At 38.0% G+C, this 13,286-nt stretch overlaps 3 protein-coding genes across 4 annotated transcripts in view; 1 reads left to right on the top strand and 2 right to left on the bottom strand.

Moving 5' to 3' along the window:
• The first annotated feature begins 49 nt into the window (after window positions 1–49).
• Window positions 50–3,624, top strand: LOC138003275 (ubiquinol-cytochrome c reductase complex assembly factor 2-like). Its single transcript, XM_068849231.1, has 4 exons — window positions 50–221; window positions 1,792–1,857; window positions 2,501–2,579; window positions 3,038–3,624. Exons 1-4 carry the CDS (start codon window positions 69–71, stop codon window positions 3,112–3,114), a joined length of 375 nt encoding a protein of 124 aa, XP_068705332.1. The 5' UTR covers window positions 50–68; the 3' UTR covers window positions 3,115–3,624.
• Window positions 3,625–5,122: 1,498 nt separating this feature from the next.
• LOC138003272 (protein fem-1 homolog B-like) lies at window positions 5,123–7,804 on the bottom strand. The gene has a single exon (XM_068849229.1). The coding sequence runs from the start codon at window positions 7,331–7,333 to the stop codon at window positions 5,414–5,416; it is 1,920 nt and encodes a 639-aa protein (XP_068705330.1). The 5' UTR covers window positions 7,334–7,804; the 3' UTR covers window positions 5,123–5,413.
• Window positions 7,805–8,822: 1,018 nt separating this feature from the next.
• The window catches only part of LOC138003271 (galactosylgalactosylxylosylprotein 3-beta-glucuronosyltransferase 3-like), an 8,474-nt gene continuing 4,010 nt past the window's right edge, over window positions 8,823–13,286 (bottom strand). For both annotated transcript variants that reach the window (XM_068849227.1, XM_068849228.1), the window contains 3 exons: window positions 12,401–13,005; window positions 11,393–11,686; window positions 8,823–9,698 (listed from right to left, as the gene is read on the bottom strand). In XM_068849227.1, coding sequence (XP_068705328.1) covers window positions 9,594–9,698; window positions 11,393–11,686; window positions 12,401–13,005 — 1,004 coding nt within the window. In that variant the 3' untranslated portion in view covers window positions 8,823–9,593. The remainder of the gene's footprint in view (window positions 9,699–11,392; window positions 11,687–12,400; window positions 13,006–13,286) is intronic.

Below are 13,286 nucleotides of genomic sequence, written 5' to 3'. Positions count from 1 at the left end.
TGACCTTACATATGTCGGTAAGTACTTTATGTATCCCTTATTATAATGTATTTTAGACCTTCGTAAATATGGCGTCACGAAAGGTTTTGGCACCCAAAATTTATAAGAAGTTTTTACAAGTTTGCGAGCAATGGCCCGTGGATCACAATCGCCTGGGAAGAGATTTTGGGGAGCATCTGAAAGGAAGCCTTGTGCCAAGCATTAAAAAATCAGAGATTGGCGTGAGTTCCAAGTACTTTTTGAGATATCTCACTGCCTAGCCTAGTGAAGAAGTGGCATGGCAGAAACTGGGATCCTATGAACTCAGAGTTCACCTATGTAATATACTGAAGATTGATGATAATCAGCTTCCTCGATCACTCCTTTCATTCAAAGTAGCTTGAGTCAATCAGTATGGGCAGTGTATGTTCTCATGTGGATTTGACCATTCTATTTTACTTAGCAAACTGTATCATTATGGAATTAGGGGTATTTATATGTCTATAACTGGTTTTCGACTTACTTGGCTCACCGTACTCAGACATCTCAAATTGATAGTCATGAATCTTCCAGGAGGAATTCGGTCACTGGATCGAAGTTCCGCAAGGTTCGGTTTTAGGACCTATACTCTTCCTAATTTAGATAAATGACATTTATACTTGTTCTGATAAACTCAGGTTTTACAGTACTTGTTTGCTGATGATACAAATTTACTATAATATGCTGACAAGAATTTGGAGTCTCTAGAAGCCGTAGTTGACAACTAATTGAAAAATGTATGTGACTGGCTTAATGCAAATAAACTTATAACTATTAATGCAAACAAATCAAATTTTGTTATTTCGAGGCTCATGCAAAAGAAACTTAATTATCATATATGCTTGAAAAATACGAGATACCAATATGAACACTGTAACAGCTTGTGAAAACAAGGATTACGCTAAATTTCTTGGGGTCCTAATTGACAAGCACTTAACTTGGAAACAACACATTGATTACATTGCTTCTAAGATCAGCAAAATTGTTGGTTTAATAGTGAGATTGCGGCACCGTGTACCATTAAACACCCTTCTTCAAGTTTACTGATCACTCATATTTCCCTATATTTATTACAGCATAGCTGCTTGGGGCCAAGCTGCTCAGTCTGACTTAAGGAAGATTCTTGTTCCTCAAAAACAAGCCCTCCACCTTATTTTCTTTTGTAATACTAGATCTCATGCTATCCCATGGTTTGTTTCTTCTACCAGTAATATTCTGCCAATTGATATGCTTTACTTTGAAACAGTATCTACCCTTGTGCATGATATCTCTATAATTCTGTACCAAAGAACATTCAGAAACTTTTTAATCACTCATCTAGCATTCATAAATATAATACACAATCATCAGCTATGGGCAACTATTATGTTAGTGAATCACGACTTAGCTCACAGTTGAAGTCTTTAGCCAACTTTGGAACAAGATTATGGAATTCTTGAACACTTTACGCGATTAGTGTTGCTATACACATGTAGTGTTTGTTGTAAAATTTAACTGTAATTTTTTAAAATAAACTTGAGCTTGAATTTTGAAATCTTGAGAAGCGGAACAAGAGTTTTTTAATTTATAATTAATTTTTATTGCATATTTAGTTGCTGCTGATGGTATTTTTCATCAGCTTGTACATAATGGTGATTTGTATTATACATGTAGATGGGTAGTGTAGTACTTCATTGCTTGTTTCTGTTCTCAGGAATGAACAAGTATTTTGAAGTCAGTGTAATATTAAACCTAAATTATCCTTATAATTATTTTTCTTCTCTTTTCTTTCAGCCACAAGAAGCAGAAAAGATGCTTGATAGCCTCATAAAAATAAGTTCAAACTATTATAGAAACAAGGTATATGGCAAAATGTGTCCATTCAGAAATGAACTACTACCACTATTTCGACTGCTAGTTGCCACTACTTCCCCCACCACTACTACAAGTGTTGTTTAATATTTAGCTTACACTGGAATATATCAACGATTAAATTGGTATATATTAAGAGTACATTGCGCCATTCTTTGAGATCAAACAACGATATTCTCCTTGAGTTGCCACGAGAAAGAACTAAGAGAACATTGGGGGACAGGGCTTTTTGTGTCGCTGCCCCAAAGCTATGGAACTCGCTCCCCCGTAAAATTCCCAACAGTAGAGCTTTGAACAATTTTAAGAATATGTTAAAAACACATTTATTTAGGCTAGCTTTAAAACCTATGATTTAATTGGAATTAATTTATATTTATTTTTTAATTTGCATCTAGCTTTTTATCTAGTTTTTACTTTTTATAAATATCTGGTTTTTATTGTAGGTTTTTAGCTCATTTTACATCATACTTTGTAGTTTTTAATCATTATAATGTGCAGGTGATCATATATATTCATGCAACCTGCACAATATAAATGTAAATTATTATTATTATTATTTATAGGAGCTATCCTTCCAATCTGATTTTGGTTTTATTATGCTCTGTTCTCTGTTTGCTAATTAACTTTCCAGTACCCTCGCAAAGCAGAAACAGCATTCACTGGAGACTTGCAGGCTGTCAAAGAAGGTGCTAAACATTATTTGTCAACAGGTCAGCAATGTTTCTTATTAGAGAGTTAAAGCATGAGCAGCAATGATGACACCAAAAAGAACATTTCACATTGTAGTTTAAATAAGAGGGTTAGAGAAAAACAGACTTTGGCATTTTTTTTGCTCAGGAATTGCTGAATTTCCAGCAATTCCTGAGTTGTCCCATGTGTAATATTATTGGGTTCCAGTTATTAAACTGATAATCATTGAAGTATAAAGAAAATTGGAATTAATCATTGACGCTCATGTCTTCCATATAACCTAAAATTCCATGCTGAGAGGAATAGAATGGTAAAGAGGTGAACGAAAATGTAGTGTAGAGTTCATGTACTGCACATCCAAAACCAGTGTATTTGCTCCTTACACCTTGGCATTGTGTTTATAGATGTCATTGCTTATCATTTGTTGTTTTTTGCACGTACAGTGTATTAAAGATAATTTTTTATTTCTTTTGGTCAGATATGCAGAAAAAGTCAAAGGAGCAGACTTGGTGGGAGAAATTGATTAGGAAGAAGAGTGTCTATTATGAGGACTGAAAAGACCTATCATTTATAATTATTTAGCATTGATAGTAAACAAAGGAAAAAGTCAAAATTTGTTCTCATTGGGCAAGCAAACTTTGTGACCCACTTGCCCAAGGGGTTCCTTTGAACACTTGGCAGCTTTCCTCAAGCACTGTCATAACCCAAACCAATTTACTCTGTCAGACTGCTTCATATCGAAGAAAAGAGAAACTTCCTTGGCTAGTGTGGAAAGTCGTGGTATTTTCAACTGACAACATCCATGGGCCTTAACCTATTCACCCCTGAGGCATGCCCTGTTGACGAGTAAAATCTGCTGGCATTAGACAGAGTGAAATTTGTAAGTCTCACTCTGAGGAAGCAAAGAGTTAAAGGGGACATAGTTGTTGAGTGCATGTACATGTTCTTCAAAGAACAGATTATTGTAAATAATAATAGCACATGTAACAATAATATCATTGTTAAACTATTATCATTGTTGTTAATAATGATAATGATACTTTATTAATACATTTTTGTTGGTAACCTAGTAGTATTTTTTTTTTTGGTCTTCCTAACATGCAACCTTAAGTGGCAGAACAAATTCCTAAGACAAATCCATCCTGCATGTAAATCCAGTACAATTTCTACTTGAGACCCTGCTACTTCCTTAGACAGTTTAATTTCTTTCAAAGGAAAAACTGTCTATATTTTGACTTTAGTTTGTAAATACAAAAAGATCCACCAAATAGAAGAAGGTTGATTCCCCTTCATCATCCTTGCCACACCTACATTCACACACACTGTCAGCCGCAAGCCCTGGCACAATAATTGTGCCAGGACTCTTGGAATATAATTATTGTATTCCACGAGGGAGGGGCAATGGACAGTCACAAGGTACATGTAAACAGGCAAAGTACTTTATTACAATTTTCAGTGAATGGTTCAGTTAAAAGCCTTCTAAATGTTACATACCAAAACTAACTTTTTGAAGTCTGTTTGAATTTATAGCTTGAAACTTCAATGAAGTGATCTTTTTTCCTTTAAAACACATGGCATTTATATTACCAACTTAACTACATAATAATCTCCCACATATTTGCCAATGCCAAATGGAAGCGAAAGAGGTTAGAACTGACAGGGTGTCCTGCAGTCTGCTATACAGAAAAACACATCCACTGATAATTACTAAACATTATTATTCCACTATTACGCCATTTCACCATATTTAGTCAAGAGAACGCGCAAAATAAAAGACGGTAATATACTGTAGTTTTGCGGTTTGACCAGTTTAGAACAGATCAAATACGGACAGAATGGGAGTTTTTCAATGAAAGAAATTGTTTTCAACACGATGCAAAGCCTGAGAATTTAGCTCATCATCGCTCGTCACTCCTCATTTTGTTTATCCAATCAAGTAAAGATCTTTGGCTGGCTTTTTGTGTTGTTTACATCATTCGCATGCGCCCTGAAGGACAGATGATCCATTTTCTTCAAAACACTCTCACCAAATAAAATTGAGCAAAATAACACCTTTTGTAGTGGAATAATAAATCTCTTATTCGATGGTTTAACATATAACACTTGCGGACATTTTGCTCATTGCTTGTATTGTTCCACGCTGGCTCGGAAAAATACTATGCCATTTGCAAAATAATCCATGTGTATTATATGTTAACCCATCAAATAAGATGAATATACAGTCCACAACACATAGCCATTGGTTAGCTGCAGGTGAAGACTAACACTTTTATCACAGGTAATTTTCATGAATACAAAGATATAATATAAAAATTATGTTCTTTATTTTTTCCAAGAGTGCACGGTAACGATTCCTGCAATCTGATTGGTTCTTGGCATGTAACCATGCCTGTGGGCAGAGATAGGAAAATATGGACAGTGCCAAGAATCAATTACATTGCAGGATTTGTTTCTATGCCCATTTGTAAGAAATAAAGTTTTTTTTTTTTCAATTTCATTAGCTAGACCAGTTACCAGAGAACCAGCACTGTATACAAAGACCTTAAAAATTTAAGGCCCAAGGTTACCATTATTTTATTTTATTTTATTTTTTTCAGTTTTAAAATACCCAAACGATAGTTCTCTATTTGCAAATTGCAGACTGTCAAATACTGTTTTGTTCTAACAAAATAATTACCAACGAGTCACAAACACTGATTTCTTGCTCCTAATCATATTTCTTTTTCAAGCTACAAGATATTGCCAAAAAAAATGATGGCTGGAAACAATCAATGTCCCACTCCTAAAGTGCAATGATTTTGTCTTCATGCTATTAAGAGATTGGGCAAACACGTGCATTGTATCTATGAAAGCATTAATGCAAGCTTATAAATTTCTCAACAGTTTTGGGTACAACACCAAAATAAGATAATTTAAACTTTCTCACAGCCCTTGCAGCAATGCACTTTAACTCCAAGCGACTCTTTGAAGAAAGAACCCTACGTGCTTCGTCAGTTTCTGCAACATCCATGGCTGTCTTCCCATCAATATTAACAAGATCCTCATGGACTCCAGCATCTAACAATGTCTCCAAGACATCTCGTAAGATTTGAAGACCACCAGTGTTGGGTTTAAAGACCACAGCCAAATGCAGAGGGGTACTGCCTTTGTTGTTAACTGCATTCACATTACCACCGGCATTTATTATCAGCTTCACAGTCTCTATGCAGGGATATTTACACACATCTCTGACATAGTGTTCCTCTGTGGGTGTTTTTGACCACACTGCAAGGTGGAGCATTGTATTACCATCATGTGTGCGTGGATTCAAGCGAAGGAACCTTTGAATCAGGTCAAATACATGGGAGTTATCTCTTTTCCTTGGATCTTGCACTTTAGTGAATATTGTCAAAAGATACAATGCACGATATACAACGTTTTCCAATTCCTCGTTAAGCAGCTTAGTCTCATGTTCAACTTTGGCCTTTCTGGACTCTGCTTTCTCTTTCAGCCTCTCATACTCACAAATAGCTCTTTCAAATACCTCTTCAATATACCTTTGTTTTGGAAGAAAATTTCTTTGCACCATATGACAAAAAAAGTCTGCAAATATTTTTAGATCATCTGTGATTGGCTGGTTACATTGCTGACCAATCTTCATTGCATGCCCCCATAAACCAATGCAAAGATCAAAATTCCCAGAGTCTGCAAACACTGCACCCCGATATCTGATAGGAAATCTGAGTTCAGTATTGTCTCTTCCAAGGATTCTCTCTCTTATTAGAAGGCCTTCCATGTGGATGTCATGGTCACTTCCTTCTATCAATGAAAGCTCCTGAAGAGTCTGACACTCTTTCCTACTTTGGTAAACTTCAAGTGGATCCATTTGTTGTTTGAACATTGGATGTGAAACATCTATAAACCTTTCTTCCATGCCACGTTTCATAAAAGAAAATGCCTTCTCAATATCATAGACATCAGGCTCATTTGCAATGGTTGCACCAAGAAGCTCTAGTCCTTCAATTCTCTGCTCTTTCGAACATTCTGGTCTCTTGATAAAATACTCGACCATTTCAATCTTACAGTCATTGCTAGCTAGGAGTAATGGGGTTAGCCGCTGGATATTTGGCAGCTGGGATGCACCCAAACCCAACAGTTCATTGGCAATCTCAAAGTGACCCCTTTCAACAGCATAATGAAGAACTGTATTGCCTTGTTTGTCCCTCAGATCCATGTTCGCTCCACGCTTGATCAGAAAATTCACCACATTCATGTGCCCGTTATAACATGCCACCATAAGAGGGGTGTTCTCGAAATTATTCCGCGCATTCACATCTGCACCGCTTTCCACCAAACATGAGACAATGTCTAGACGTCCATCGTAGGCGGCGGCCCTTAACGGAGTCGAGTTAGTCAAAGTTCTTCCATCCACATCGGCGTTTTCTTCAATTAATAATTTCACCACATCAAGATGTCCTGTCGCAGCAGCGGCCCACAAAGGAGTGCATCCCTCGATCACTTGATCATCAACTTTCACTGTCCCGCGAGCCTCTATGTCTGCTTTGTACCTGAGGAGCATTTTCACGGAGTCTAGATTACCATTGCGGGATGCGATAATCAAAGGAGTGGTGAATTGGTCGCCATCTTTGATTTTTGTTTCCAAAGCAGTGCTTCTTTCGCCAATAGTCATTCGCTGTAGAACGTCACTGAGAAGAACCACAGCACCATCGCGAGCTGCTTCGTAGATTTTAGGCTTTGGATTGAGCAATTCACACCACGATTGACCACCATCCATGTTACAAAAAATGTGAATATAGACCGTAGACAACCGTCTCTAATCAGATGTGGACCAGTCCTTACTCGACAACTCGGTCAAGTGACAATGTTTAGCTCAGATTTCAACTGTGTGGAGATAATAATCAGCTATAAACAATGAGACTGATCCATCATTTTTGCCTCTGGTCGCACTTTGTTTCTTTAGAGCGAAAAGCGAAAGTATACTTATCCGCCATTTCTCGGTTTCCTCATGTCCAGTCCCTATCGGTTGTATACGTCATCCTTCTCCATTCTTTTCCGTTTTCGTAAAACCTCGAAGGCCGAGGATCTGGCAACTGATGATTTAAATAACTGGACGTGCAGCCTGTCGATTGGCTTATAAACGTAGAGATTAAGCGCACAACCCTTCAGTGAACATACGAAATCAACGCACATATGCTGTCACCAAAATCTCGTCCCCAGAGTCCGCTTTTTCTTTTGGTCAGCACCAAAAACATGGACTTTGGCCACTTCCAAGAAGTCCGCAAATCACGGACTTCCGGCTCGTCTAAGCACGCCCAGAAATTTGAAACAGCAGTGGTTTTGAAACAGTGGTTGTCGGCGGTTACAAAAATGGACCTTCATTACGACCGCGCATAAATTAGAAGTGGCCACAGTCCATGTTCTTGCGGATCAAAAGAACAGCGGACTCTGGGGACGAGATTGTAGCCGCGTTAAACGCCGCGTTATGACTCGTTGGTTTAATTCAGTTTCATGCTCGGTGCAACAACAAAGACAACGAAATGATACTAATGATTATAATAATAATGATGATGATAATGGTGAGGATGATACAAGTGATGAGTTGTTTAAGGACACTGGTATAATACTCGGGAAAAAAAAAATTCGAGTACTCCTAAGAGAAGTCAAACTTTGACCTTCCACAAGTTACACAGGAGACTCGTTCATGTATAAAACGACCCCTGTACGTCTGGGAACTGGTCATCGGTCTCATGAAATGTCCAATGGAGTCAGTTTGATCTTATTTTCTCGCCGCGCTTTCCGCTTTCTGAGTTTTTCGGTCCTCCACTATCCGGACTGCTAGCAGTCTAGTTGGATCTCACTGAAATCGAAAGAACTTCAGCTGCAAATTGATGACTTCAACATTGTTCTCGGAACATTCTTTCCACGCTAGTTTGTCTTGACTGACCTCTTCGAAGAGAGAGCCTGCTCTTAGACTAGTCTTGACAGACGAAACATCCAGGATAGTTCGAATTCGCAGACGAACTATCTTAATTTGCCCAATTTTCGCCCTAAACGGAATATCCGCGCTATTATTTTATATTGCACGGACGATTTGTCTTGACGGATGATCTGTCTCTAGTATAAATTCAACCATAGAAACGAAAACCAAGCGTGAAAACGAGGGAGGGAGATTTGAAGCGCTCAACAACTGATGGATAATTAAGTGAGCGATAATTGAGATGTAGTAGCCCCATATCTGGGAATTGAAAAACAAATTTACTTCTTTTCTTTATTTTTGTCAATTGAAAATTATGTCATGGTATATAGAGTAAGAATCTTGCGCTTATCTTAATTCTTATGACGTATATATCTAAATTTAATCTGATTCGAAAATATACATAAACGAGTCTAACACCGAAAGCGAAGGTAGGTGTGATGGTGTACCGATAAGGGGGAAGTCATAACATCTCCTAAATTCTGTGCCGCACGCGGTCTGTAACAACAGCCATGGCTCTGCTTCTTGACCTTGTCTATAATACCGTATATGGTATTTTTTTGCTTTATTTTTATTGCATTTATAGGTGTAAAGGAACCACAGTAATTTGCCCAGGGAGTCCGTTGGTTGTTGGGACTCTAGCCCCTGTATAAGTGTCTTTATTTTGTCTCCTAAGATAACCTTTTTAATATGAATTTTTTAATTGATATATTGAGTTCCTATTCATGCATCTGCATGTCACTGAATCTGAATGTAGCGGATTTGTTTGGCCTAATTAATCCTATTGATATTTATTCCGATTAATTTTATGTGTTTACACTCGTAGTCCTTCCTGCTATCCACCGGTTCCTTTGTCCATTCAGTACATATAAGAACGGGGTTCTCATGCAAGAAGAAAGAGTAACGAAACTAAGATGGACTCCTCTGAGGGACAAGATACAAGAGACATAAACAGGAAAGCCCTTGACTAGACCACGCACAGAAAGTTTCCCTTCCAGTGTTAAGAATTATAAGTCCTAAAGCACCAATTGTTAAGAAATAGCCTATAGTCTATTTCAAGTTATGTTTCTACATCAGGATTTGAAGGCTTTCCTCGCTTGATAAGTTGTTTTTCTCCATTAATGTTGATGATTGGCGTCTCCGTCCTTGTGTGCCAAACATATACCTAACAATTAAGAAAACAGGAAGATCATGAATAAAAAATAAGAAAATGTTTAACAAATTATACAGAAGCAATGTTAGCCGTTTTAGATTGAAAATTGTGTCAGTTGTTTGGACTCCGAATCGTTTACTCACGATGCTTTATTATTTAGCACTTGTAATGTAAAAAGACATTATTCTTGCATTTTGCAACGAAGAGAGGAAACAGCTGCTGTACGAGCTGTGTAACAGTGTCTTCTCGCTTTTCTCCAGGCCTCGGTTCCTCATAAAAGAAAAGAGAACGCTAGGTTACAGGCCTTTCTTGTTGGCTGGAACGACATACCTAAAGAATTGCGTTTACTCGATAATAGAGCGAGTTTCAATTGAGTGTCGTAAAACCAAAACCAAAGTAATTACTTTGGCCAATCAAAAAGACCCAAGCGATGATCCTTGGGAATTCATCCTATCGATATGACCTGGACTTTGCCGGCACTTCCATTGACATTAAAGACCACTTTAAGATCCTTGGAACATGTTTGGATAATAAGTTCTCTTTTAAAGAACATATAAATGTAATGTATGGCATGTTGAAGAAAGTTATCCCGTGTACATGTACACAGGCTAAAGAAAGTATATGCTAAGATAGCCGCACTTCGCCGCCTTAAACGCTTAGTTCCCGGAAAATGCTCTGCTTCTTCTTTATAGGAGCTTTGTATTATCACATTTTGAGTACTGCAACTCTCTACTTATGGGCATAGATAAAACATTTAAAAAGAAACTGGAAGATGCGAACTGTTATGACCTACGAACTATAATGAACATGGGGAAAAGAACTAATTATGAATCAGTTCTTAGGATGGTAGATATGGATACATTAGAACATTGGCGTATAGAAAAATCTTTGATAATATTTTGTAAATGTTTTAATTAAGGAGAATGATCCAGGCTATGTAGCCAAGTTATTTAAACCCCGAGTTACACCATATAATCTTGGAGGGAGGGGTCTAAACGTAGCACAATTTTCATATAATAGTAGATTCCTTCATGGCTCATATAAGTATATAATCTCACGTATCTGGAACCTGCAGTTGCCATTAGTTGTAAAAATGCACCTAATGTATCATCCTTTTGTAGACTTTTAAATAAAATAAATTTTACCGGCTGTCAATGCAGTAATTGCCTTTGACTTAATTAATTCATGTAGATATACGTAATTTTTAATTTAACTCGTAATACGTAAGCAATATAGGCTTTTTTAATATATACATAACTGAACTATAATTTAACATTGGTCGAAAACTCTTATCATGAGCCTCTGGCTCTGGGGACTGGGAGACCACCCCCTGTGTAATTTGACATGAAATAAATTATCTTATCTTATCTTAAAGGACGGAGACAATCCAGTAAACCAATCAAAACTCGAAGTAATTACACGTAGCCGACACAAAGCGCGGGAAAATGTGCACGCACGAGTCACGATTGGTTATAGTTCACTTTTGATTGGTTGAAAAAATGGCGCAAGAACTTTGAGCCAATCACTGAGTGAAGTAATGCAAAACCAAAGCAATTCGCTTATTACTTTCGACACTCAATTGAAAACCGCTCTATAGCCTGTAACTATTGTGCTATTCACCCTTCCCACCACTTTTTCCAGGCTGAAAGATGAAGATACAATGTATGTTCTTGAAAATTAGGTATTTTACTCAGCTCTCAATTTACCTTTAAACAGTTTCCGGCCCTAGGTTCCAGTTCTTCTACGGTCGTGATCTGTTCAAGAAACGAAGTCTCTAGGAATCCAGGTTTGATGTCAGGGTCAAACCGCGCCTCCGGTCTTTCTACCAGCAGCCTTCTCAAGTTGATGGCAAACGCCGCCATATCAATAGGGAAACTCCTGAATGGTTTCCAGTTCGTATGGAAACCCACCACGTGACCGTGTTTGCAGATGGGTCCAGCCCATCTAGCCGCGCCTGTAAAGGCCACCGGCCACACTCCAACTGTGTTTATACTCCGCATCTGAATGACATAAACGAAGAGCTTGTTTTATTATGATGTCACCGAGTGACTCGGACATACCCTGAATTCCATTGCAACCAACATTAGTACGTCGTTTGCGCTTTAGATTTCTTGCTCGAACTCACCACTACAAAGCGGTCGAGGTGATATACTATCATCTGGCGTATGTCACCTGAAACTCGACTAATAGCCGGGTCAAATTTGCATTTCAGAATAATGTCTTGTTTCCAATCACTTAAAAGTATGTTTCCAGTTTTCGTGTCCCTCTTCACCCCCTCTTGGTCATTTTCAGGAAAAATATTCAGAAAGCAAAACGAATATTATTTTAAAGTGAACGTTTTGGCAATTTGCTGTGTAAGGAATGCTTGCAGAAAGTTCCCTTCGATTCAGACACTCGTGACCAACAGGTTTATCTTTGAGAGTGTGATATTTGTCCAATGCCTTGTCTTCTACCATTATCAATCATGTGTGAGACCTGCTCATAACTTTCGCATTCAGGGTCATTTGGCTTTTGCGGTCTTTTAAGTCACTCAACTGGGAGAATATCGGGGTAAATAAGCGAGGGAAATATTTGCGGCCTTCTTTGCCACCCCCAGTATTTTATACAATAAAATTCTTATAACCGGGAATTATTACAAACCATATTCGATGAAAACAAGGATAAACAAAGTATGATCATACTAAAAGCTCAATTTAGCACGAGGAAACACTTACCTCTTCAAATAATCTGATATCGTAAGTGTTATCATCATCAGCGAAATATACCACTCCCTTATTCAAGTTAGGATTAACATTTTCCCGTAGCCAGTCGATCCCCACATTTCTCTGCTCCACTCCTCTTGACTTAGTCCATCTCGGCTTATTTTTCCTCCTTCTCATTTCAGCAGGAGTTCGTACATTCAGATGAGTGTAATTCAAACCACAACGGCTTAAAAATCGTTTTACAAGGTTCGTTCTCTCATGAGAGTCTTCCACAACAATCCAATGCAGATTTTTTACATGTTTCAAAGTTTGCGCCGTGCGCGTTAACTCCGCTTTCTGCAGGAATCGCCTGTAGGTCGGTGTAATAACAAATATTGCTGGGAGTTTAGGATCCCATCCTGACATTTGCAAACCTATCTTTTTTTCTAATTCTTTCAATTTTGCTTGTAGCTGTTGTACAGATACTTTTCTTTCTTGAGTTCTTGGTTCGCCGGATGAGAAAAGCTGATATCTTTTTCCTTGTATTTGAGTGTTTCTTGACGAAGAAGACGCAGCTTTTTCCGAGTCAGAAGGAAGTCTTCTCACAAGCCGACCTTCGTACTTATCAAAATACAGTCCTAAAAAAGAAGTTTTAAGAAAATTCACGTTTTGACCGGTCTAGACTGGCCCCGATGGTTCTAGTAAAACAAAGATTTAATTCACTGCTCAAGTTACAGTCTTGTAAAGTGATTTAATGAAAATAATTTAAACAATTTCAGTTTACGGCAGATGTAGTGAGTAATACAGGTACATGCGAATCTTTCTAAAAAGCGAAACCCCCGGGCCGGCCGTCCGCTGAGCCATGACATTGAGGACCCACTTGACCTGTTCTTTGCCGGCGATCACAGCTTCCCATAGA

This window comes from Montipora foliosa, chromosome 5, assembly GCF_036669935.1.
Source record: "Montipora foliosa isolate CH-2021 chromosome 5, ASM3666993v2, whole genome shotgun sequence".
NCBI lineage: Eukaryota > Metazoa > Cnidaria > Anthozoa > Scleractinia > Acroporidae > Montipora > Montipora foliosa.
The sequence above is the reverse complement of the archived record's forward strand: the minus strand, read 5'-3'. Positions and strand labels throughout refer to the sequence as shown.